Source organism: Molossus molossus, unplaced genomic scaffold (assembly GCF_014108415.1).
Source record: "Molossus molossus isolate mMolMol1 unplaced genomic scaffold, mMolMol1.p scaffold_m16_p_23, whole genome shotgun sequence".
NCBI lineage: Eukaryota > Metazoa > Chordata > Mammalia > Chiroptera > Molossidae > Molossus > Molossus molossus.
In genome coordinates, this window is record NW_023425359.1 from 23,690,493 (window position 1) to 23,717,304 (window position 26,812).

A 26,812-nucleotide genomic window follows, 5' to 3' on the forward strand; every position below is an offset into this window, starting at 1 on the left:
CGAGCTCAGGAACAGCTACCTATCACTGATAACGCGTGGGCAAACTGGGGGGACGGCGCACGGCTGTGTCCCCCGGCGAGCACCCTGGGAGGGCTGCACCCTTTCGTGGCTCTGCTTCCTGAGAGACACGCTGGGGAGTTAGCACCAAGCCCTGGAAGGTGCGAATGACGGTGTCTGTCTTTGTTCTCCCGCTGACTCTCCCAGGGGCCACGTGGCCACTGCTGGTGGAGACAGGTCACCTCCCCGGTACCTGCAGGAGCTGGGCGCCTCCCTGGACCTTGAACACCAAATCCTTCCCCGTCAGCCTTCTTCCTGGAAGCTGAGCCTCACATGCAAGGTTGTTTGTTTTTTCCTTTACTGATTTTAGAGAGAGAGGAAGGGAGAGGGAGAGAGAGATAGAAACATGGATGAGAGAGAACATCGAGTGGCCACCTCCTGCATGCCCCCCACTGGGGATTGGGCCCACAACCTGGGCACGTGCCCTGACCAGAAATCGAACCGGCGACCTCTTGGTGCAGGGTTGAGGCTCAACCACTGAGCCACACCGGCCGGGCACGTGCAAGGTTCAATCCATACACCACAGGGTAGCACAGTTCACGTGGAGGACAGATTTGGCGTCACATCCACGGAGCGCTCCACCTAGGAGGGCCTGTGTGTAACCGAATGGCCTATGCTGTCACTTCGGACTTACAGCACCTTTTTTTTGTCCTTTTCAAAGGACATTTTGTTTGGAACCCCAATGTATGGAGCAGATAAAGCAGAGCCACTTCCGGGGTTCACAGCTCCTTTCCTTGTCCGCCGAAGACGTGGTCTACACAATGAGTGACGTCTGGCCCCTGGCGACAACGTGGATGGCCGGAGGGTCACGCTAAGGGAACCGAGTCAGACAGAAAGACAAACGCAGCAGCATTTCACTTGCAAGTGGACTTTTGCAAAAGCAAACAAACAACACGGAAACAGACCCAGAGAACATGCTTAAACCACCTGTTGTCCCGGGGCCCTCGGCCCCACATCGTGAGACTGGCGTGAAGATCAGACTGGCCGGCCGGGGAAATGCAGGCACACCACCGGTCCCCAGATTGGAGTCCCCTCCCCCTCTCTTCCCCACGCTGCCCCCTCCCGAGGGATTTCACAGGCGACCCCGTCATAGAAAATGAACGAGAGGGTGAAGACCGTTGCCTCGGGAGAACGCGCACATGATCAGAGACCTCGAAGTCACTTTTGTAACAGAAATAATATATTTATTCTAAGTTCCTGAGACGAGGAAAAGTCTTAAAAATTAGTAGTGAAGAAGTGTTAATAAAAGAGAACAGGAGGCCACCGGATGGGGGATCACTGTGTCAGAACCACCCGGGGGGTACAAGGCCTTTCTGCAGGAGGTGACATCGCCTCGGGGGGCCACGAGAGAGGCATGCTGGGACTGAGCGAGCCAGGGGGTGACTCCTGTCTCTTCTCCGCCTCGTAGCAGCTGCCGCGGCGTTGATTCCCAGCAGATGGCTCCTTTTACACCCAGCGAGGTCAGTGAAGTGTAAACGCACCAGCTCCCTCCACACTGGCGATGCCGGGGCTGTGTCTAATCGGGGCTGCGCAGGCAGGGTGACCCTGAAGAGGACGCGTGCGCCAAGCTCGGAGAATTGGCAGCCGTCCCGGTAAACAGGATTGGGGAGGATTTCTCAAGACGGGCGACTCATCGCAGCTTTCTTCCCGAGGCTCCTGACACAGCCCTGTCCCTGAGGACAAGGAATCTAAGTGGTGAGGGAACAGGAAAGTTATAGGCCCAGGGGGAGGCTTCGGGAAGGGGGGGGCGTTATGCTGGGGTGTGGGAAAGAAGTTGTCCTGAGCCGCAGAGCGGATGGGCAGCTTGGTTTACGGTTTGCATTCTCAGTTCCAAGTCTCTTTGGGGGGTTAGAAAGCAAAAATCTCCCTTCGTTTTAGATAATTTAAGTTAGTTAGGGGAATATTCTTTTAGCAGTTACCTCACAATCCAGGAAAAAATAACGTACTTATAGCTGACCCCAAAGAGCACGGATCTGGGGCCTGGGGCTGCTTATACGCGGGTTTTTTCCTATAAATACTGTCAACATGTTTTCTTTTTTTCTTTTATTGTTTTTAGAGAGAGAGCTGGAAACATTGATGAGAGAGAACATCGATTGGCCGCCTCCTGCATGCCCACCACTGGGGATCGGGTCCACCACTTGGGCATGTGCCCTGACTGGGAATCGAACCGGCGACCCCTTGGTGCAGGGTCGATGCTCCACCACTGAGCCACTTGGCCAGGCTGACAACATGTTTTCTATTCCTTGTGATTTTCTTAGTAACATTTTTTTTTTTTTAATCCTCACCCGAGGACATTTTTTCATCCCTTTGTTCAGATAGAGCAGGATCGAGACAGAGAGGACAAGAGAGAGAGAAACATTGATGTGAAAGGGACACATCGAGTGGCTGCCACCCACACAACCCAACCAGGGCCGGGGACAAACTGCAACCGAGGTACATGCCCTCAGCGGGAACCGAACCCGGGTCTCTCTGGACTGCAGGCCGTCGCTCTAACCGCTGAGCCAAACCGGCCAGGGCACATTTTTTTCCTCTAACTGACTTTATTGTAAGAATGCGGTACATACTACATATAACATACAAAATACGTGTTAACTGACTGTTTAAAGGATCCGTAAGCCTTCTGGCCAACAGTAAGTTATTAGTAGTTCAATGTTTTGGGAACCCCTCCCCCCATGCTGTCGGACGGTCCACTGCAATGCACGTGTCCATGTAGCCCAGACTACGAGAGAACAGTTACCACAAAGACGACCCAGGGAAAACGTGCATTTTGAGAAGACGAACGGCCAATGAGAGAACTGGAATATGATCCAACGCTTGAACTTGGCTGTCTCGTCTCTCCTTGAACAGTCTCTGAGCTGCAGAGGAAAGAGACTCCGTTTTTATTAAAATCGCGGCAGCCGGGGGACAGGGGTCTTCCTGTGACGTGTCTCTTCAGCCTTTTGTGGGAAGGAACAGGGTTCCTGGCACCTCGAGGTGCCGGCCTTGGTCGGGCCGATGTCTCCTGAGCTACCGCTCTGAGGACGGACACGCAGGCGGTTGAATACCGTGGTCGCTGCCTGCAGAGGTGCGGGGGCGAGTCTCACGAAGCCTCTCAGCTGTGCTGTGTGCTGAACTCCGCTGACTCCGGCCCTGGTAGGGCTGCGCTTTCCGCAGCGTCTTCAAACCCACAGGAGCGCGCTGTCGGGCTGTCTTCCTCCCTCCAAGGGCTGTCTCACACTCCTCGATACTATGTATCCTCTCCCGGCTGCCCGCAAAGTCAACAGAAGGTTTTCGGTTTTTGTTTTTTAATCCTACTGACGTTCACCCAGTGGTGGGGGGAGGTCGGCGGCCGGATTCTGAAGGAACCTTGAGCGGAGGAGGACGTGCTGCTGGAATAACCGCCAGCTGCCAAGGGCGGCTCCGGCTGGACACCTCGCCCTCGGAGGTGCTCCCTGCTCCCGGCTGGACACCTCGCCCTCGGAGGTGCTCCCTGCTCCCGGCTGGACACCTCGCCCTCGAAGGTGCTCCCTGCTCCCGGCTGGACACCTCGCCCTCGGAGGTGCTCCCGGCTCCCTGCTCCCGGCTGGACATCTCGCCCTCAGAGATGCTCCCGGCTGGACACCTCGCCTTCGGAGATGCTCCCAGCTCCCGGCTGGACACCTCGCCCTCGGAGATGCTCCCGGCTCCCGGCTGGACACCTCGCCCTCGGAGATGCTCCCGGCTCCCGGCTGGACACCTCGCCCTCGGAGATGCTCCCGGCTCCCGGCTGGACACCTCGCCCTCGGACGTGCTCCCGGCTCCCGGCTGGACACCTCGCCCTCGGACGTGCTCCCTGCTCCCGGCTGGACACCTCGCCCTCGGAGATGCTCCGGCTGGACACCTCGCCCTCGGAGATGCTCCCGGCTGGACACCTCGCCTCGGAGGTGCTCCCTGCTCCTGGCTGGACACCTCACCCTCGGAGGTGCTCCCGGCTGGACACCTCGCCCTTGGAGGTGCTCACCGCTCCCGGCTGGACACCTCACCCTCGGAGATGCTCCTGGCTGGACACCTCGCCCTCGGAGATGCTCCCGGCTGGACACCTCGCCCTTGGAGGTGCTCCCCGCTCCCGGCTGGACACCTCGCCCTCGGAGATGCTCCCGGCTGGACACCTCGCCCTCGGAGGTGCTCCCTGCTCCCGGCTGGACACCTCGCCCTCGGAGATGCTCCCCGCTCCCGGCTCCCGGCTGGACACCTCGCCCTCGGAGGTGCTCCCGGCTGGACACCTCGCCCTTGGAGGTGCTCCCCGCTCCCGGCTGGACACCTCACCCTCGGAGATGCTCCTGGCTGGACACCTCACCCTCGGAGATGCTGCCGGCTGGACACCTCGCCCTCGGAGGTGCTCCCCGCTCCTGGCTGGACACCTCGCCCTCGGAGATGCTCCCGGCTGGACACCTCGCCCTCGGACGTGCTCCCTGCTCCCGGCTGGACACCTCGCCCTTGGAGATGCTCCCTGCTCTCGGCTGTGACATCCTCGCCCTCGGAGGTGGTCCTGGCTCTCAGCTGGACGTCTTGCACTTGGAGGTGCTCCTGGCTCAGATTCGAGCCCTGTTTCCCTCGGATCTGAGAAGCCTCAGTTACGAATCGTCCTCTCAGACGAAGCCTTGACCTGAGGAGAGAGGGTTGCTGTGAAAAGACCCCCATTAAAGCACGTTGTGGGTCTTCCGTCTCCCTTCCCTGGGGCGACTTTGAAACCGGAGTCTGATCATTTGACGCAAACCCCGGGACCCCGGAAACAGCTCCTCCGGAGGTTGTTTAAGAGGAGGGGCAGGGCAGAGACATTCATCCACAGAATGATGGCAGGAAGGAAAGGTTTTCTACCTCTCTGCTCGCTTTTTACCATCAGAATAGAGTCAGCGGCCCAACGGACCGATTCTATAGATGAGGACCGCACTGACCAGCTGTCGGAGTTAAAGTCGCAGACGGTACCGGGTGGCTAGACGCCACGCTGCCTCACCCAGCCGAGGGGAAGCCAGTCTGAGTCTGGTCAGTAAAGTGCAAGCCCTGGAGTTGGGGCTGGACACGGCTGACGTCACGGAGCAGACCCCGGTGGTGTGGCGCTCACTTCCACGGGGGCACAGCAGGCGCGCCCCGGTCTGGGGGAGGGCGGACATTTACGCTCTATGTGGTGAGCGTGTCAGCAGGGACTGAGCCACGGGCCCCTCGCGCCCGGGTAATTCAACGCAGGTCCGAGGCGCAAGCGGAACAAGTGATTCCAAAGCCGGGCTCTGGGCAGCCTCACAACTGTTGAAAATTAAACTCCATGTGCTGTAAGTTAGGGGTGACGGGGGTTCTCATTATAGGAGGCTGTGCGTTTCAGAGGCTGGACCCTTCGCTGAGTTACGGAGGGCTCATCTGCATGCAGGCTTGGGCCGAAGAATGTTCCGATAAGTCGGCCATAAATCCTCAGTCAACTGAGCTTGGTGTTCGCGAGCATATCTGTTGGCTTTTTGATCATTTTTATGGCTTTCCTTTGGCTGGTTAAATTACCTAAAGCTCCTCTGACATGGATTAAATCAACACACGCCGATGGGCCTTCATTACTCTGCCAACTGGTTTTGATTTGGGGGCGATGACTACAAGGGCCCGACCAGATCGCCTTCGCCAGGGGGAGGTGCCGTAAGCCGCGAGGTGGGCAGGAGTCAGCGCGCCTTCTCCGCGTGACGGGAGGAGAAGCGGAGAGCAGGCTGAGCCCTGGAGGAAGCTGCAAGGAGAAGTAATCCCAGCGCACAGAGCGCCAAGGCGGGGCCTTCAGGTCAAGAACAGTGACACCCGTAGGTCATGAGAGAGTCCCCGAGTGCCCACTGTGTGCCTGGCACTGTGCTGGGCACTGTCAGCAGGGTTAGGGCCAAACACATGGGGTAACTCACACAGGATGTGATCTGTGACTGAGCATCTGGTCAGAAGGGGAGACCACCCTGGGAAGGGGACCTCCTGGGCAATGACGGTGCAGAGGAGGGCCCGGCTGCTGTGGCTCAGTGGTTGAACATCGACCCTGCACCGAGAGGTGGCCGGTTCGATTCCCGGTCAGGGCACGTGCCCAGGTTGTGGGCCAGATCCCCAGTGGGGGGCGTGCAGGAGGCGGCCCATCCATGTTCTCTTGCATTGATGTTTCTATCTCTCTCTCCCTCTCCTTCCTCTCTCTCTAAAATCAGTAAAGAAAGAAAAACTTTTTTTAATAAAACAGTGCAGAGGACAGAGCACTACTCAGCAAGGTCGGCAAGAGCCGAGGCAGAGACGGTGGAAGAAGCGAAATCTGCAAATTTGAAGTTTAGAGGAATTATTGTCATTCTAACGATCATTTTTAAAAATATTACTTTTCCAACTTTTTGGGGCGAAAAACTGAAGCCTAAAGAAAGTTTTAAAAATAGGCCGATGAACACACATCCACTCTTCACCCAGCTTCACCAAGTCTTGTTTAACGTTTTGCTACCTTGCTCACCTCTCTATATATACTTTTTTTTTATCTGTATCTTTGGAAAGTAGGTTGCAGATATTAGAACATTTTACCGCTAAATATTTCAGCAAGTATCTCCTACGAAAAGGACTACCTTCTGAAACCATAACGCTCATAGCATGAAATGTATCACCTCATAGTCTACCACGTTTAGAATCTCCCTTTGTCCCAATAATGTCCAGAGTACAATCCATTGCATTTAGTTGTTAGTGGTCATGAGATTTCAGTATCATTTAATCTCGGAAGCCCCCCGGCCTTTTTAACTTGTTTTCTGAAATTCTCTTGCTTTGGAAATGATATTTAAAATGAGTTGGCCTCTGTATCGATCACCTCCTAAAATCTATAGGCTACAACAACATGGACTTACACGGACTTACTCCGACTCCTACCCGCCAGGCTCCAGCATGGGGGAGGCAGCTCCAGGGGCGCCAGAGACACACAGGGAAGAACTGAGCTGTTTGGCACTGGAGCGAGGGCTGGAGAGGGGGCTTTCTCTGGGACAAACGTGCTGTCAGAGGCCCTTGTTCCTTTGGTGAGGCCTTCCCTGGGGCAGCAGACAGCCACCATATCTGGGACTCCAGAAATCTGGCTCACACTGGTAGCCCCGCCCTGGTGATTCCCTGAGGCCCCGCCCCACCCCACACAACTTTCAGGCCCACCCAAGCTGTTGCCACTTGCTTAACCATAGGATTGGCCTGTCTTGGATCCTGCTTCAGGTTTTCCTAAATTCCTCCAAACAAGCAGCATCTGGTCTCAGCTAGCCCCATCCCTCTCATTAAGTAATACACAGAAACAAACACAGGGAGGCAGCCAAAATGAGGACACAAAGAAACAGGTCCCAAATGAAAGAACAGAACAAAACTCTAGGAAAAGAACTAAGCGGAATGGAAATAAGCAACCTAACAGATGCTGAGTTCAAAACACTGCTTATAAGGCTGCTCAATGAACTTAGTGAGAACCTCAGTGAACTTAGTGAGGGCCTCAAGAGCATAAAAAGGAGCAGTCAGAAATGAAGGATGCACAGTCAGAAATGAAGGAGGCACTAACTGAAATAAAGAATAATTTACACAGATTCAATTGTAGAGTGGGTAAAGCCAAGAAGCAAACCATTGATTTGAAATAAAGGAAGCAAAAAACACCCAATCAGAACAGGAAAAAAAAAATCCAAAAAAATGAGGATAGTGTAAGGAGCCTCTCGGACAACTTCAAGCGTGCCAACATTCACATCATAGGGGTGCCAGAAGGAGAAGAGAGAGAACAAGAAATTGAAAACCTGTTTGAAACAATAATGGCAGAAAACTTCCCTAACTTGGTGAAGGAAACAGACATACAAGTTCAGGAAGCACAGAGAGTCCCAAACAAGATGAACCCCAAGAGGCCCACACCAAGACACATCATCATCAAAATGTAAAAGGTTCAAGACCAAGAGAGAATCTTAAAAGCAGCAAGAGAAAGGCAGTTAGTTACCTACAAGGGAGTTCCCATAAGACTGTCAGCTGATTTCTCAAAAGAAACTTTGCAGGCCAGAAGGGAGTGTCAAGAAATATTCAGAGTGATGAAAAGCAAGAACCTACCACCAAGATGACTCTATCCTGCAAAGCTGTCATTTAGAATCGATGGCCATAAAAAGAGTTTCCCAGACAAGAAAAAGCTAAAGGAGTTCATCACCACCAAACCATTATTATATGAAATGTTGTAGGCTCTTTTTGAAGAAAAATATAAAATATACGAACAAACAAAATAGCAATGAATACGTATCTATGGACAATTGAATCTACAAACAAAATGAACAGGCAGAACAGAAACATTCTCATAGATACACAGAACATTTTGTTGGTTGCCAGATGGGAGGGGGGTTGGGAGAGTGAGTGAAAAAGGTGAAGGGATTAAGAAGTACAAATTGGGTGTTAGAGTGACAAACCTCAAAGGGAAGTGGCAGGTGGGAAGAGATAAACCAAAGAACTTATATGCATATATGCATAACCAATGGACACAGACAACAGTGTGGAAAAAGGTGGGAGGGGGGTGGGAGTGGGGAGGAGGGGTCAATAGGGGAAAAATGAGGAACATCTGTAATACATTCAACAATAAAGATAAATAAAAAAAACCCACTCTAAAAATAAACAAATAAATAAATGAACAGGTTTCTTATTAGTAATTCAAGGTTCTATGCACGTTTGGTTAAATTCTGCATACAAGTAAGCTCATGTTAAAGCATCAATAAAATACAAAGCAATCCAGTGTCAACCCATGAAGGTGAAATGTAGCTGTTCTCCTTTCCAGGTTTTTATTTTTGTCTTTTGTGACATTACAGGTGACAAAAGTAACCTCTAGGGGCCCCGGAAGAACCTGCTTGTAAATTAGACCTTTTAACTAAATCATTTCAAGTGTTACGTTTAGTCATTGCTCTTTACAAGGGGTCACTGAAGGTCAAAACATTTCTCTAGCCAGAAAACAAGAGAAAAGGAAAACGCAGATTCTCAAACCTAAAGACCAAGTTGTTGTTTCCGGTTGTGTCGTGCTAAGGGGCATCCAGCAGTGACCTTCTCTACAGGTGAGACCCTCTCACGGCGGCGGACGCGCCCACACTCGGTGTGAGGCTTCACCTGTAAGACCGACGCGGACGCACAGGCCACTTGCACTTGCTGGAGAAAACTCTCGGGACACGAGTCAAAGGGTCACAGGTTTCTCAGCTTTCCCAACACCTGGTGATGAGAAGTTTTAAACAATTTTCTTTCTAGCCCTGGCCGGTTGCTCAGTGGTTAGATCATTGGCCCATGGATCAGAGAGTCCCAGGTTTGCTCCTGCTAAGGGCACATCCCTCAGTTGCAGTTTGTCCCCAGCTCCCGTTGGGGTCATGTGGGTGGGAGCCACTCAATGCATCTCTCTCACATGGATGTTTCTCTCTCTCTCTTCCTCCCTCTCTCCCACTCTATCTGAAGATAAATGCAAACATGTTCTTGGGTGAGAATAAAAAAAAGTTTTCTTTTACAGGGTGACTCCCCCCCCCCCCCCAGCTCTTAGGACTGGACCCCTACACGTCTTCTGGTCAGGGCTCACCGCCTTCCATGGTCATCACTGGGGAAAGAACAACCGCATGCCTGGGTTTCAATCACCCGTCTGACGATGACCAGCCAGCAAAGCTCACCAGGTCTTGTGCAGAACAGAGGAGCGATTTCAATCATGAAACCTTCCTCAATTCTGGAGTCGATACGACCTTTCACATTCCACCCGTGGCCAGCACACAGGCAACTCCCACGACGCTGACCCGTGGTGACGAAATCCACGTTTCCAACTGAAGCCATTCTTCTCTGATTAGGTCCCCAGCTTTGCACTATCTGGTTCCAGAAACCTGGCAACAGCGTCCATCAAAGCTGTCGGCGCACCTGCCCGAGGACAGCGACCCTCACACCCATCCCTCTGGGGCGACCGGTGAAATGTTGTCTTCTCGACTCCCTAAGCTGTGTTCACATTTAGGGGAATCTCACTCTTGTCAGGGTTGGGGGCACCCGCAACTCCTCCGGGCTGCCACGGTGGTAGCTTCTACCAGCCCGGTCTTCCTTGCATGCCTGACTTTCAGGGAAGGGTGTGGGGGGTGGGGATGCGCCCCTGGGTGCTACAGACACCCCAAGGCCAGCTGGGCTGCACTGTCCTGGGCTCAGCCTGACCTGGAGCTGGGTCGTCAAACAGCAAACAGTGACCAAGTAACACAGCTCCTGTAACCCTTGGCATTTACCTTCAGACAGGGAGGGAGGGAGGGGGAAGAAAGAGAGAGAAACATCGATGTGAGAGAGACACATTGAGTGGCCGCCACCCACATGAACCCAACGGGGGCAGGGGACAAACTGCAACAGAGAGATGTGCCCTTAGCGGGAACTCAACCCGTGACTCTCTAAAACCCAATAAAAACAGCCCAGCTAGTGTGGCTCAGTGGCTGAACATTGACCCCCTGCACCAAGAGGTCACCAGTTCGATTCCCAGTCAGGGCACAAGCCCAGGTTGCAGCCTGATCCCCAGTGGGGGGCGTGCAGGAGGCATCCAATAGATGTTCTCTCTCATCGATGTTTCCATCTCTCTCTCCCTCTCCCTTCTCTCTCTCTAAACAATACGAAAAGATTTTAAAATATTAAATAATAAAAGTACATATAGTAATACTATAATTACAGAACCTTTGCCCATAATTCATGCAGAAACGACTCCAGAATCAACTTCCTCCAAGGTTCTGAGCTTCAGAAAGAACTTTCCCAGTGATTCCTGGCTTATGTATCTTTCCCTCGGTCATCTGTCAGTTAGTCTGAGACTTGCAATGTTACTGTTACTAAGCCCAACGCCACACCTTTCGTTTTCCCTTCTGCACGGCCCAGGGGACTTCATGGCAGACTGTTTCCAAAGGAAGGGATGGTTTATTTACCAAACTCGTGCGAGTCAGCAGAGCTCTGAGATCCTCCCAAAGTTCTGCTCTCTTGGCCTCTTCGGATTCTGCCCAGTTTCATTCCACACGAGCTTTGGGCAGCCGTGGGGGGCCTGCTGTCACGCTACGAACCAGAGACTCAAGGATGATGGGAACTAACCTCTGCTTTCAAGGGAAAAGGGGTCGCGAGAGGCTGGACTGGCCGTGTCAGTGTGGAAATCAGATTAACCCATGCACGTGGAAACTAGTTTACTTAGTTTTCCCCTCTGGTTCCCAACACAGCTAGGAGCCACGGACACAAATCAAACGTTTGTTCGAGCTGCTGTGAGCTGGGTTTAGGGGAGGCGGTAGCTAAGTGGACTGTCCTAAAACAGGGGGCAACCCCGACGGTAGCAATCCTGCCAGGAGCTATGGGACCCTAACTAAGAAGAGGGGGGCCCAGTGAAACTGCAATGTGTAGGCTTGTAGCTTCATGCCACTCAGAATATCCAGGGAAACATCTTCCTTACCCACACCGCACTCTGGGATTCTATCTTGTGTGAATAATGACAACTTTGGTCTTCGATCTTTACATAGGCTTATTGGAATAGGAACTTGACTTTGGCTCTAGGGGCAACCCCCACAGCTCGGATGAGAAGGTCATGCTTCTAGTCTCTGGAGCGCTGTTCATGCGCTCCACTGTCTTTCTGTCTGTCCTAGACTCGCAAAGGAAGGTCCACGAATAGTTGTTTATCTTGGATGGTCCTATGCTGACACTTAGCGACACTCTGTGGGCCCACGACTGGTAAGCTTAGCTGACCACACCTGTGAGGAGGATGTAGGCTTGAGCTTGCAATGAAGCCAAGCTGAGCGGGGATGGAGGGTCCTTCTGTCACTCACCTGGAGAGTGAAGGGGTAACCGCCCAATTACAGATGAGCCACCACCACGTCAAGTTTCGATTACGATCAATTTTATTTCATAACGGCATCGTTGGGCACTTTACGGTAATGTGTAGCTCATCCAATATTTATTGTTGCATATATATTTTTTAATTCCCCAAACAATCTTTTTCTACACAATGTTCTCCCAGTAGTAATCCGCTTCAGAGATGATTTACACTGTAGCTTCAAAGCTGCAAGTCAGTGCCGACGAGATTTTTACAGGTAGCGGTCCCCCGGTCCAGCAAGTGCTCACTCCTTTTAGACAGTTATTCCTTCAAAGCAAAAGAAATGAGCTTTGGGAAGGTTCCATGCAGAACCTGTTGCATCCCTCTGATGTAGAAAAGTCGGACGTGTTTGAAGCAGTAGGTTTCATGCGCTTAACACGTCCGCTGTTTAAGTACCAAATCGCAGCAGATGCAAGACATCTTGCTTCGGGTGATTGTTAAGTGTGTCTCGAATTAACCGCGGAGAAGCAAAGCAACGCTCCCTGAAGGATGCATGCGGGGCCTTGAACACGCACCGTGCCTCGCTCGGTCCTGTCCCGGACATCGCGGAGTCAACCGAAGGCTCCTCTGTTTGCATCCCTCAGTGGCCCTCGTGGAGGGACATGAACAAATGTCCTCATCAAGAACTGATAGTACACAGAGACAAAGAGACAGAGAGGTTTCTCACATCAAAGAGGTAACCATGTGTGATTTTGCAACCTTTGAAGACAAATGATTGTACAGTTTCGAATTCCTTCACTTGACAAAAGGGTGGTTTGAGAACACAGCTTTCTGGATGTGCCATCCAGGGGGTAGATTCTGGGGTAGATGTACACATTGCAGCTACAGCTACAGGACTGCCACAGTGCTTGTCTGCCTGATTCAAGTATCGTAAAGGTAGACACCTAGAGAAGCTGCAAGACCAAACAAACTGTACAGCCTACAAACATGAACTTCATTTACAGTCCAAAGCTGTTGCAACGCCCTGTATCGATCTTACCAACAGTCACCCAGAGGAGGTTCCGATGCACAGCCGCGGGCATCACCGGACAAATGCCCCTTAGATTTACGTGGTGCGGACCGGGTACCTGTTCCGCGGACACGCAGAGCCAGCATGCCGTGCCACGTACAGTTCTCTTAAAGTAACAACATTGTTGATGTGAATCTAAAGTTCAGACATTTCTTCTTGCATATTTCTTGTTGCTGAGGCAGTTAGTTATAATGCTCTACTCCTAATTCTTTTAAATAAACAAATGCATTTCTCCTGCCAACAATATAAACACTATTTTTTTTCCCTAAAATCATCTAGAACATTGCTACAGTTCTACACAAATACTGAAAAACATGACCTTAAGGCGTCTGCTGCAAAAGCAGATTTGCATATTTATCTGAACTAAATGATGCAAGAAAAAAAATATTGCACACAATCCTATCATTTGCAAAATAAAATATCCTTCCAAGTACACATAATTCCCTATTTGACCAAATCCAAATGCTAACTGATTTGATCAAAACCGTTCTGTCCCTTAAATAAACATTAAGAAACAGATACTCAACAAAGGCTGGACGACGTTAGACACCAGTACTGACAGCATCTGAAACCACTAATTCCTGTCTTGAAGTGCTTTGGAGAAATTAGATTTGGGATCCACTGGATACTCTTAGACTGCGATTCTGATTCACACAAATATCGGCCCAGAATAAGGTCTCTTATGCGAAACAAAATGGAATTTGCATCAGAAAGTTTATTCATAAAAAAAGGGTTGTTTTTCCTGAAAAGTCCAGACTTTCTAGAAGAGAAGATGCACTGATGCTGAGTGTTCACAGGTGTGTCCTCGCGCGCAGGAGCCCACCTCTGCTCCAGGAGCTGCGGCGCTGGGTGTCCTGGGCCCCGTCACCAGGGCGACAGCACTGGAAGGTACAGCTTTCACTTACGGGGGGCGGGGGGCATGCTGATTCCAGAGAAGGTTGTTACAGAGAGAAACCGGGAACCTGGACTCCCACCACCAGGTCTCCGCGTCCTGACTCCCGCCCTGAGGGGCCTAAGGACGAGGGAGCACACTCCACTCTGGTTCCCGCCTGTGCCGTCTGCTTCGACGGCGGGGCCCCGGGGGGATGGAGAATCAGACAGCAAGACTCAGCCTCCACCCCTGACTCTGTCCTGTGCGAGTAGGTTCTCCGCTAGCAGCGTTGTCTTAGATACTTCATATAATTCCAGAAAGCGCATGGAATAGGAACATCACTGTGGCTCCGGTGCAGAGCATGGTGAGCGTCTAACATTCACAGAAAGCAGCTTAAAACACTTGTGTTTTGGGGGTTTTTTTGGTGTTAGAATCTTGGGTTAATAACATCTAAGCAGAATTTATTATTATTATCATTATTATTAATATTATTATTATTACTACTACTATTATTCAGATTTAAAATTCCTTTAGCTTTCAATGGGTCCCTCCACAGCACGGACTATGCCAATTATTTTATTCTCTCCTTCCTCAGTGACTGCACCTCGCTACCCCCCGTCAATGAACATTTCCTAAATGATTGAGCTACTCTTTTTCTTTTTTTAATCCTCACCCAAGGATATTTTTCCATTGATTTTCAGAGAGAGTGGGAGGGAGGGAGAGGGATAGAGAGAGAGAGAAACATCAATGTGAGAGAGACACATTGATTGGTTGCCTCCTGCACGACCCTGATCAGGGCTGGGGATCGAGCCGCAACCGAGGTACATGCCCTTGACAGGAATCAAACCCAAGACTCTTTGGTCCACTGGCTGACGCTCTAAAGGCTGAGCCAAACTGGCCAGGGCTGAGTTGTTCATTTTTAATCAGAAAAAGAATCATGCTGTGATTTGGCGGCTTTTTAAAACATGCCGAGGTCACCATGAAAATATGTTCGTAACACTTTCACTTAACAAAACAATAGCTCCTAGGTTCACACACTGCTCTTCTGACCCTGAAATACCACAGGGTACACACTAGGGCAGGGCTCCGGGAGAGTCTGTTTAGAGGCCATGGAAAGGTATGTACCAGAGCCAAAGTCTCACGTGTACAACAAGTCTGTTATGGGGCAGGTGCTACATCCTCGAAAACACAAAACTCAGACAGCAGGGAAATTCACAAACCCTTGGCTTCGCTGTAATAGAGAGCATGGACCTAGTAGAAAGAACCCCTTTAAAATGCTGACCTCACCTTAGTCTCCTCCCTCCATCCACCAGAACACAGGTGTCCAGTTTAGGAGCAGGCTTCAAACACTCCCCCTTGTAATGGTTTCAAATACTAACACTTGCTACTAGTCCTTTGGGTTTTTTCCCAGAACAACGCGTAGAGTTTTTTGTTTTCGCCTTTGCTTCTAGTGTGGAGTATAACAGCTGTGTGTTCAGTAAGGCACAGATCCCGTTTGAAACACCTCGATGGCCGTGTTCCTGGTGAGTGGCTGCGTGTCCCCGAAATGACGCAGGTCAAACGCCCTGGGCGGTGACTGCAGGGACGAGAGGAGCTGACATTCTGAGGCCGTGATGTTTGAAAACAGAGCTAGCCTCTGCTTCTGCAGACCGGGGCTCAGAACGCGAAGCACCTCGTCCTGACATCCGCGTGGAAAGGCTGCTTTGCATGCTCTTCGAGAATGACGGGGGGGTGTTTGGGGAGCAAGCCAACAACCAGACGGACCCTTTCTCCTTCCTACTTAGAGCACCTCTTCCGATAAATGGCCATCTTTTATTCTATCCCTCGATGACGCGAGAGGGAATTGTGCAATGAGTATATAAAAGCAAAATTTGGCAAGAACTTTGGGTCTTACTCTTGTGATTGAACAAAATAAGAAACACTTTTCCCCTTAATATGTCCAGAGTCCACTCTTATGAGGAAGACAAGGCTTGTCTTCCTTTTTAACATAAATGAAGAATTGTCCCAAATAAAACACATCCATTTAGCTTTGGGAATGTCATTTAAAAAAGGGAAACATTTGGTCATTTTCTTTCAATTATTTGAAGACTAACCTGAATAAAAGTTTGTAAGCAAGGTTTCCAACAAACCTCTCCGGGCTCTTTTTTTTTTTTTTTGTATATTAAATTATTCCAGCAAATATTTTACCGTACAGTCCTGACGGGGTTCTTGAATGGTTTCTCAAATATCTTTTCTAAAATGACAGTTTTAAAAAATAATCGTGATGGGAGGTACAGAGGTCACAGAGCAGACACGCCCACCACGGACCAGCCACAGCACCACGGGTCTCTGTCAGTCTCGCCTGTCCTGACACAGTCAGCACGTGATCCCAGCTCAGGTGACTTTCCCAGCTTAACGGGATTTGAGGGAGAAGAGGCACAGCCTCTGCCCTGGAGAGGGGACCCCCCAGAGGAGACCAGAGTGGAAAGGCAGGACACAGGAACTGCACGGGGACAAACGGGTCAACACGACCTTGGCCAGGTGATCAAGGTCAGCAGCCACATTCACATGTCATGGGTGATGTGATGAAAATGGTACTTTTCTTCTCGGTCTTCCTCCCCCAAATCCACAATCCCAGTGTGACTGTGAGAAAACAACCAGACAAATGGCAACAGAGGGGCCTTCTACCATATACCTGACCTGTGGTCGCCAAAACTGTCAAGGTCGCCAAAACTGTCAAAGTCATCAAACTGTCAAAGTCATAGAACTGTCAAGGTTGCCAAAACTGTCAAAGTCATCGAACTCTCAAGATCATCAAAACTGTCAAGGTCACCAAAACCGTCAAGGTCATAAAACTGTCAAGTCACCAAACTGCCAAGGTCATCAAACTGTCATGGTCATCATGATGTCAAGGTTATCAAACTGTCAAGGTCACTATAACTAACTGTAAGGTCGCCCAAACCGTCAAGGTCACCCAAAACAAGGCAGGTTGGAGCAATTCTCACAGCCATGGGGGACCTAAGGAGATGAGACCGTCACATGTCACGCGGTCTCCTGGACGGGAGCCTGGAACAGAGAATGGAAACGGGGAAACTGAGGCAATCTGAATGAACGCGGACCATCAATACTGACTCGGGAATTGCGATGAACAGACCGTAGTGACGTGAGGCGCCGGGAGGGGGAGATGGTGGGCCGGGCCGCGCGGGGACTCAGAACTTCCTTCCCTGCGTCCGAGTCTAACCCTTCTCCAGTATAAAGTCAGTTACTTTAGAAAGTAAATGTGGGATGATTCGAACAATTCAGATAATTGTCCGTTAAGGGGGAAAAGGGGATCAGGATATTTCGTTCCCATCAGGACAGTTTACATCCCCGTCGGCTCTCGGCGGGGGGGGGGGGGCCTCCGGCACAGCAAAGGCTCGGAGGCGGCTGGGTGTCCCTCGTGGAAGGAGGAGTCGTTAGCTTCACAATGCCATCCAGGCATGTCACTGAGTGAAATGTGCAGACCTGTATACTTTTCTTGAGAAAACATGGCTACAGTGTCCACTAGAGAGCTTTTTAACCGGGGGTGAGGGGGTGGGGGTGGGGTTGTCCTTGAGTCAATGGCTAGAAAAGGCATTATTGCTCCACAGGACACTTAACACTTAAGTTTGAGAATTTACAAGTCATCCCATAAATTATTCACGTTTGCTCAATGCAGGCATAAGATTAAGGCAATTAGTGGATCGAGAGTCGCAGCAGTTCCAGGGTAGTTCTGGTATGTTTTGGTACCTTGACCAGTTAGCTCATGCTCCACCAGACTAGTACAGTAGCTACTGGTCATTGCCAGGGCTCTAGATGCATACTCGGTTTAAATAACGCGAACGGCATTCAGCACCAATCCCGGGACACCCTAGGTTCAACAGATGCTCTCCACGCACATACAACTAGTACCTGATTTGAGAACACAGTAGAAGAATTAGCTTGACACTTAAAAACCAAGGGGTTGTACCCACAAGGTCAGCAAGTGACATTCTGCATTGAGAATAATTTCTAGACAGTACCCAGAGCTGTGATTCCTACACACCGCTGTTCACTGTGTCAGTGACACGGAGCCCTCGGGTGTCTCCAGGGCGGCTTGGAGGCCAGAGCCCGGCTCCTGGTGGCCGGCTGCGGCCTGGCTTCCACTGGAGTGTCCTTCCGACCCGTGTAAGTCCTGTTGGGAAGCGGAGGCCACGGGACATGGCGATACCCCTTTGTGGAGTTGCCCGACATCTTCCCAAGTCTCTTTGGCTTCTTTCCTGTCTTTCTCCCAAGGAACTGAGGTGGAGGGACGTCGCCCGAGGCTCGGAATGAGCTGATCGTCTGGCATCTGGCTTAGTGTTTCCTTCTTCTCCGCTGTCCCTTGTCCAGTCTGGGCAGCTTCGAGAGAAGGCTGCTGGGAAGCCGGGTCCGGAGGGGAAGCTGGCGGGGCCGCCCCCCCGGGGCCACGCCCGAGGGCCGCGCTGAGGGGTTTCTCGCTGTTTTCCTCTTGGAGGATGAACAGGAGCTCGGTCGCACCGCCAGAGGACACCCGCTTCCCGGGCGACGGAGGGAGGTGTCTCCTGTGCAGGGCGCTGTCGTCTTGGCCGAGGTACCTGTCGCCTTGATCCCCAGACCCGCTGCAGAGGACGGCCAGGTTATCCTCGCTCGGGGCATTGGATTTGTTCTGAAAGAGGAGACAACGGATTCAGAAAACCTTTCACAAAACGAGGGCATCCCCTCCAGCGCTTATTTCTCTCCGTGCTGCGACCAGCGACGGCATTCACCTCGTCCAGGCCGGGAGCTGGAGGTCCCGTCCAGAGGACACACGGCACGGACAGGTCATCCTAAGCGCCCAGGGGCCTGACGCACCAGAACAGCACGAGGCCTACGTCCCCACGCTCTCGCAACCGTCCCCGGCGGGGTTCCAGCCAGATGACCGTCCGGCGAGGGTGCGGAGAGGAGCCCCTCTGCGCTGTCGGCGGGACGGGCCCGGGTGGTGTCCCTCCAACAATTAAACACGGGCCTGCTTTCGGGCCCCGCGTTCCACTGGGCATTTGTCCAGAGGAAACGAAACCACAGACTGGAAGCCACAGCTGCCCCCAGGCTCGCTGACACTCACGGTGGGGGGACACCTGACAGCCGCGGACGGACGAGTGGAGAAAGAAACCGCGGTGTGTGGGCACACAGGGGGACAGCTACAATATCCCCAACAACAAAAAGAAAATAGCACTTTAGCTTTAAGAGATTAAAAAAAAAAAAGAAAAAAAGAAACCGTGGCGTGTAAAGATGGCAGAATGCCCTCCACCCTAACAAGAGGGACACTCTGCCGCGGGTGACAGCCAGCCTCATCCGCCGGGGATGAGTGCACCAGGGGATGCGAGGACGCTGCCGCGGGCCCGTTAGCGGCGGGGGAGCCGCAGACTGGCAGGCGCGGAGGGGGCGGGGCTGGCGGGGCGGCTGCGCTGGGCGGAGGGCAGGATGGGTCCGGTTCATCCCTGAGTAAGTTCTGGGCACGAAGGTCCACGCTGACTCCGGTTAACACCGGACTTGACGTGGACTGAGAGGGTAGATCTCAAGTGTTCTCACCTCAATAAAAATAAATAAAATAAAAGGAAAAGAGCCCGGCCGTTGTGGCTCAGTGGTTGAGCGTCCACCCTGCACCAAGAGGTCGCCGGTTCGATTCCCGGTCAGGGCACATGCCCAGGTTGTGGGCCCGATCCCCAGTGGGGGGCATGCAGGAGGCAGCCAGTCCATGTTCTCTCTCATTGACGTCTCTGTCTCTTTCCCTCTCCCTTCCTCTCTCTCTCTAAAAATCAACAAAAATAAATAAATAAATAAATAAATAAATAAATAAATAAAAATTAGTACATTTACTACAAAATTTTTAAGATAAAAAATTGGGGGGGGGGAGGACATTTCACATTTAAAAAGAAAAGGCAACTATAAAATTAGATGGTCAGAAAACGTGATTACTTGACAAAAGAATTTCAATGGATGAGAATCCCTACAGAATTGGGTAAAGAAGGGGGAAAACCCCTCAAAACTGGAACTTCGGTGCTAGAAACACTTCTGCAGACGGCGAGGGCCTCGCGCGGCCCCGGACGAACCCTCCGCCTGCCACAGCGGGACAGCCACTCACCGTGGGCCTGTACTCGATGTCGTCCATGGATCTGAAGAAGTCCAGGCTGCGGGCTGCGGCCAGCTTGCCCTGGTCGGAGCTGTGTGTGCTCAGCGTGTCCAGGATCTCGCCCAGCAGGTCCATCTCGCCCGAGTACAGACTCTTCCCTCTCGTCTCCGCGGAGTCGTCGCTCTCGTAGGAGTAGGCGGCGGCATCCTCGCTGTCCTCACACGACAACCTGGAGGGAGACCAGACGCTCTGGGGCTGCAGGACACCTGCTGCCTGTACCCCCTCCCATCACAGGGCCGATTCCGGGGCCCGGGGGACTGGATGGGTCACTGGTCCACGACCACCTTCTTCCGAGTGCTGCCTAAGCAGTTTGAACACTGGGAACTCGGGGGGTTTGCATTAGGAGCGAGCGGACCGACCGTCTCCGGCGCCTTAATCAATGGGAAGCAGAAGCCGGATGCCCCGCTGGCCAATTCTGTGGGAACTGGGACACCCCCTCAGGAGCGGTAGACTGATCGCTTGGGATGCAGATTGTTGTCAAGTTCGCGTGCAACAGGTTAATACGCTTTTCCTTGCACTGATTCACTCATTTTCTGAAAGAATGACTAGTCCCATACCTAGACAAAGATCTATCTCATGAAGAAAAGGAATGTCTACTTGTCACCCCTTTGCATCTTAAAAGGGTTAAGAAGTCCAATGGACACGGTTATTAATTCCCTCATTTGACAATGAAATTAATGGTTAACACTTTGTGTTCGACTTTCGTCTGACAGCATGTGGACTGACGTCCCTCCGGTCCTCCGGCTCCATTTGTCTCAATGGGCCCCGGAAGCGAACCCGCCCCTCTTCAGGGGGAGGGCAGGGGCCTAACTGGGGTGACTTCCTGCTCCCCTCTCACGGTGTCAGACCCCTCTAGGGGTACCACTGCCTCCCGAGAACAAGCCAGTCCAGGTCCATCCCCTCTCAGGATGACCCCCCGAGACTCCAGCGAGCAGGGGTTCCTCCTGACGAACATCACAAGAGGTGACATCTGATCTCCGCCAGGGCACACGCCTTGAACAGACGGCGTCACCCACCACCCCCGCCTCGAGCCACGCGCTAGGCGGCGCGCCACAACCCGTTACTGACTTGCTGATCCGGTCCACGTCGTCGTCATCGTCCACAGCGCCGTCGAGGCTCTTGGGAGGCCTGTGTGGACGTGCCTGGGGAGAGGCGGACCGCAGATGGCGTGAGTGGGCACGTGAGTTGGAAGGAACGTTTCAAGAGACGACTGGATAAGCTTTTAAAAGCAACATATGACCCAACTGCCTGACCCGCTGGATGGGAATTAGGGGAGGGAGTCAGGGATTATTCGTCTCAACACTTACTCAGCCTCCAACTGACAACCCAAAATCAAACCAGAGGACTGTGTGCACGATCGCCCGTTGGCCAGTCCATTTTAGGAGCACTTGACCTTGAAAGTGATTTGATCCACACCCGAGAGAGGGAAAGGGCAGCTTATTTAACCAAAGCATCGCTGGCTTCCCAGCTTGTACAAACTCAGACGGCGTCTGCGTGTCTGTTTCCGACGGGCCGGGACTCAGGTGCGAAGCTTTTCGGGGAATAAAGAACCGTGGGCACCGTGCCCTGAGCGGACGACGCAGAAAGACCGGGTCACAGCTCTGCAAACAGACGTCCTCTGGGTCATTGGCAGCAAATACGCTGACACAGCAGAAAATACACGGTGTGTTCTTGGCCAGGGAGCCAATCACAGCACCGCTTTCTCTGGGCTCATAAATCACAGGCACGGCCTCACTGGACAGCCGCACACGGAGCCCGGCGGAAACTGAACTACCAGTGACCACGGCAGAGAAAGGGGATCTCAATACACAGAACACAAATAAAGCATGGGCATCTCTTCATGCCACGGACACCCGCTTCGGGGCAGGGACGCAGACCTGTCCGTCTTTCCGGCTATAAAGACAATGAACGGGGCTGTGCCTACACATCCGGAGAAAAACGTCACCCCACCTCAGATCCGGACAGAAGCCTGCAGTGATGAGCGCACACTGAGAAAGCTCCCGAGCATCCGTCAAAACTCTCGTCATGAATTACTGACCCCCCCCCCCCCCAAATAAGCACTGGAGACGGTTATTGCACAACCTCTATTGGGGAACAGGTGCTCTCTTTGGAAGAGTGGTCACAAACCAGATTGAGAGACACCGCTACATGCTGAAAAATTTGAGACAGAGAAAAATATAAGTTGATTTCCAGGAAAACAACAACCACCACCCTACAGGTGTTTTTCCCGAGCACTGTCACACGACAGGACAGAGGGCACACACCGGAGGAGGGGACATCACAGGTGAGCCTGCCTCTCACCGCCTGTGTCTTTAGTTGCCTTTTGCCGTTACTATTGCTTTTCTCTCTTCTGCATTTCGGAAGGTGCGCGTCTTTCCCCATAAGCAGGATGCACAGGCCATCATAAGAACACAGTATAAGCCATGTTTTAGGTCACTCTATGCAGAGAGTTAAAAATAAGACGGGGGGCTGGATGTCACACCTTCTCACAGACTCTCCTAGGTTCTATGCACAGATGATTCTAAACTAAAACTTAGCTCCTACGAAAACACAAAATAGGAAGTTCACAGTAGGAGAATTCACCTAATTCGGGAAGCACCCTTGCTGCGCGTACCGAGAACATGAGAAATTCTGAATCGGTGTCAAAGAAAAGTTATGGAAATTTACCAGAGGGGCTCGCCCACCAGAGACGCCGCGCCGATGCTGGGTGTGAACACCACCAAGGAAAGGGGGGTGAACAGGAGAAAGGAGAGTCTCGTAGGACAGAGAGGGGACGGAGGCAGAAGGCCCAAGTCACGGAACCACCGAACCTCGCGTCTGGGTCAGCTGCAAAGAGCGAGGTGTGTCCTTCCTTTTCACTGTGGACAGCACGGGACAGTCCCACAGGGACATGCCCGTCACTCTGCAGTTCCCATTTCTGTCACTAGATGGCAGAGAGACCCTAATAAGGCAAAGTGCTGGGTAAATTTAAAGTCATAAGGGGGTTAGAGAGTGAGGGGGTGGGGAGGAAATAGGCTGGTGTGGCTGAGCGTCGACCCTGCACCAAGAGGACACGGGTTCGATTCCCAGTCAGGGCGCATGCCCAGGTTGGGGGGCCGATCCCCAGTGGGGGGCGTGCAGGAGGCGGCCCATCCATGTTCTCTCTCATCGATGTTTCTCTCTCTCCCTGTGTCTCCCTTCCTCTCTCTCTAAAACCAATTAAAAAATTTTTTTAAATAAAAATAAAGGCTATAGGCAGAGGAATGGGCAAATATAATTTTTTGGACTTCATAAACTTAAGACACTTGGACTAGATGAAGTTTCTGAGAGCAGGTACTGTCTGCTGCTGTCCCATTTCAGAGCTGGAGTGACTGAGGTCCCGAGTTGTTACCTTGGTTACCCAAGTCTACAGCAAACCCCTGAGTACATGCATTTCATGGGCAAGGACAGAAACAAACAAACAAACAAACAAACAAAAAACACATACTTGCATGAAATAATATGAGAATAAACTTAAAAACTCTAACATATGGAATCATAACGGCAGTACATACGGAAATGCTTGCAGTCCACAAATTGAAAAGAACTTTAAAAGCACGTGTGTCATACTTCAAACAATAAAGATACTTTTTTTTTTTTCTTACAGCACGGTGTCATCATTTTCGTAGGTGGGAACCGAAGCACAGAGCTAGGCGACTAACCCCTGAGTCACTGGCCTCAGGATGTTTTATTTCATTGAATACCTACTTGGCAACAAATGTTGGTGAACATTTTTCCTTCTTTTACTAATTAGGAAACCAACAGCTTAAAATTTTTTGTCTTTAATGATTTTAGAGAGAAAGGAAGGGAAAGGGAGAGAGAGAAACATCGATGAGAGAACACTGATTGGCCGCCTCCTGCACGCCCCCCACTGGGGATCAGGCCCACAACCGGGGCATGTGCCCTGACCGGGAATCGAACCAGCGACCTCTTGGTGCAGGGCCGATGCGCAACCACTGAGCCACACTGGCTGGGCAGGGAACCAACAACCTAATGAGGAAAAGCGTCTCGGGCAAGGCTACACCTAGGTCTGGACTAGGGCTCTAACCCAGGTGCTCCAACTCCCGGATCAGGACTCCTTTTGTTATAATTACAGTAGATAAGGAAGTCCCCAGACACGCCACAGAAATCAATGTCTGAGCATTAACCTAAGAAAGACTTTCTTCAAGTGGCAAGTTTTAACCTCGTTTTTAAAGCAGGTGGCAGTTACAGAGTGATCAAGCGTGACGAGGCTGCAGGCAGGTGAAGGGACGAGAGATGCCACACTTTCCCAGAGACTGAAAACCTCAGAGTAACCAGAAGGGTGAAGAAGATCCGTGTCCGCCCTGGCTGGTTTGGCTCAGCGGCTGGAGCGTCGGCCTGCGGACCGGAGAGGCTGAGGGTTCGGCTGACGAAGGGCCGGTATTAACAGGCTTGGAAACCAGGTTCTACCCCTCTGCCCCCACTCCCAGTCCGCGCCGATCTCGTCGTTCACCTTCTCCACCGCTGCCGTCTCTGACGTAGGCTCCCAGAAGGTCGTGTTCCACTTCAAGTGCAGTCCTGTCTTACCAGGCCCTTGAGATGCGTCTAACTCCACTCCCGTGTAGAACACAAGCAGCAGCAGCAGCAGAATGTCAACTCCCATCCGACAGCGACAAAAACTACAGTCTAAGAAACGCAACCACAGCTCTTCTTGAACCTATCGGAGAGCTGAGTTGTAAGGCAGCCAAGGAAACTGAATTCCAGTGACAAGCCCGCCACAGAGCGGAGAGCAGGAGCTGTCCCCTGGGAAAGGCAGCTGGTATACCAGCGGGAAGAAGGCAGCCACTGACCCTCCGTGGTCCGAGAGACCCAGGATGGGCCCTATCGGTCTGGAACAGCAGGGCGTCTCCAAGACCAGAAGGGCTTGACTCGCAAGCTCTTTTCCCGATCGAACCCTATCCTCTCATTTGCTGCGTTGGGGCGACCCTGCCCCAGAGCCCCAGAGACGGACGGGAGCAGGACGGGGCACCGAGGACAATACACACGAGCAGACGAGATGACAGCCTGCGGGAGGAGACAGGCTGCCTCGGGGACAGACAGGGTGCTCCACTTGCTGCTGAAGAACATTCGTGTATAAATAACACAGACCTTGAGCTGCTGCCGGACATCAACACACTCGATCCCCAAACCACAGGGAGGTGTGGGAGCCGAGTCCCTGCACCCTGGGGAGGAGCGGGAAGCCCTTAGGTGCGGATCCTGCTCGGACACCAAGCAGGCCCTGCTGCCACTGGGTGGGCAGGCAACCCGCAGACGGCCCCAGGCCGGTCATAGGTACAAGGAGGAGGAGGGGGTGCTGAGAAAGCCCCACCCCGAGGTACAGGGGGCACAAGGCCTGCTAGCCTGACGCTGGACCAGAGCCCAGAAAACCATGAGACTGGGGACCAGCAACAGACCTTCGGGGGAGCTGGACAAGGGGCAAAAACATGGAGAGACCCCAGGAGGCTCAGGGGTACAGAGACTGCTGGCAGCTGGGGGTGAAAGACGAACCGAAAGACACAGGGTCCCGCATTCGAGAACTTTCAGACATAAAAAGGCGAGAAAAATCAATAAATAAAAGGATGGACGATATACAGAAACAGATGGGATGACGGCACAATGGCAGGGATGGGATCTGTCAAAAGGAATCAAGGTGAATGACGAAAACGTTTGTAAAACCAGGACATGAGAGATGGCAAATTCTCTTCACGAGCTCATCAGGAGACTAAAGAAACTGGTGAACTTTAAAACGGGTCCGTAAAAGTCCTCCAAACTGGCGTTAACTAACCTTCTTGTGGTAAACGTTTGGCAATATATACAATGTATCGAATTTTTAAAAAAGAAACTATCCAAACTGTTACACAAAGAGAAAAACAGTGAAGAGAAGAGAGGGAAAGGGTGGAGGAGGACATCCAGGAACTGAGGGTCACTGTCAGCAGGGTGGGGGGTGGGGGGGCTCGCGGGCACTCGGCGCATTTCTGTGGAGGTGATGGTTGTGGCTGGTAAGACAGAAACAATAGAGAATACCATTTAGTAAACTTGTAACGTTGGAAGAGTAAACTCTATCGCTACCCCAAGCCTTACTCCGGAAGAACTGCCTGGGCTGGGGAGAGGGGTTGTTTTACGAAGGCCAGGCGGCCGGCTCGAGCCCAGTACCAGCGAGTGGCCCAGCTGGTCTCTGCTCCAGCACCTGAGATGTCCACACCCCACGCGGGGCCTGAGATGTCCACACCCCACGCGGGGCCTTTCTATGCAGTGACGAGGGCGACGGCAGGGAGTAGAGAGAGTGAAGACAAAGGCCAGTGGAGGAACGCCGTTCGGAATCTGTCAGGGATGGTCCTGCATCGGGAACGAGGAGGGAAGAGACCTGGGAGCAGCCCCCGCACACGGCAGTGTTGGGGGGAAGCACGGGAGCTGGGAATCGGCCGACAAGCACACGGGAGAGGTTCAGGCGGCGTCTGCGCAACTGCACGCGTTCGACTCTCCACGATGGTGTCTTCCGCCGGGTCCGCCGTGTACCCCAGGCTGCAGGCGTGCAAGGCGATTTTCACTGAAGCTGGGGACTCTTCTCGAACCAGACTAAAGCAATCCCCATGTCAGATTTCAGGGAGAGAATAGTTGAGGTCAGAACTGACTCCTTTACTGAGCCCTTCGATGCCTGTGAGGAAGTTGCCTTTGGAGAGCTTCGACCTCCTTCGGGAAGTTTAAGATGGCAAAATACCGTATAAAACCATCTTGGAAACACAGTAGTTGAGAATTCATTTCTCCGTTGCTGATCAGAGACTCCTGTCCAACGGTAACTGCACCAGCTGCTCCTACGCTCGCTGGAAGGGCGGGCGGGCGGGCAGAGGCCTCGCCAGCACCTGTGCCTACGTGCCCCATGGC

At 52.2% G+C, this 26,812-nt stretch overlaps 1 protein-coding gene across 7 annotated transcripts in view; it reads right to left on the reverse strand.

Moving 5' to 3' along the window:
* Nucleotides 1-17,342: 17,342 nt before the first annotated feature.
* DENND1B (DENN domain containing 1B) overlaps nucleotides 17,343-26,812 on the reverse strand; it is a 135,098-nt gene continuing 125,628 nt past the window's right edge. For all 7 annotated transcript variants that reach the window (XM_036277337.1, XM_036277339.1, XM_036277334.1 and 4 more), the window contains 3 exons: nucleotides 20,981-21,054; nucleotides 19,865-20,081; nucleotides 17,343-18,409 (listed from right to left, as the gene is read on the reverse strand). In XM_036277337.1, coding sequence (XP_036133230.1) covers nucleotides 17,795-18,409; nucleotides 19,865-20,081; nucleotides 20,981-21,054 — 906 coding nt within the window. In that variant the 3' untranslated portion in view covers nucleotides 17,343-17,794. The remainder of the gene's footprint in view (nucleotides 18,410-19,864; nucleotides 20,082-20,980; nucleotides 21,055-26,812) is intronic.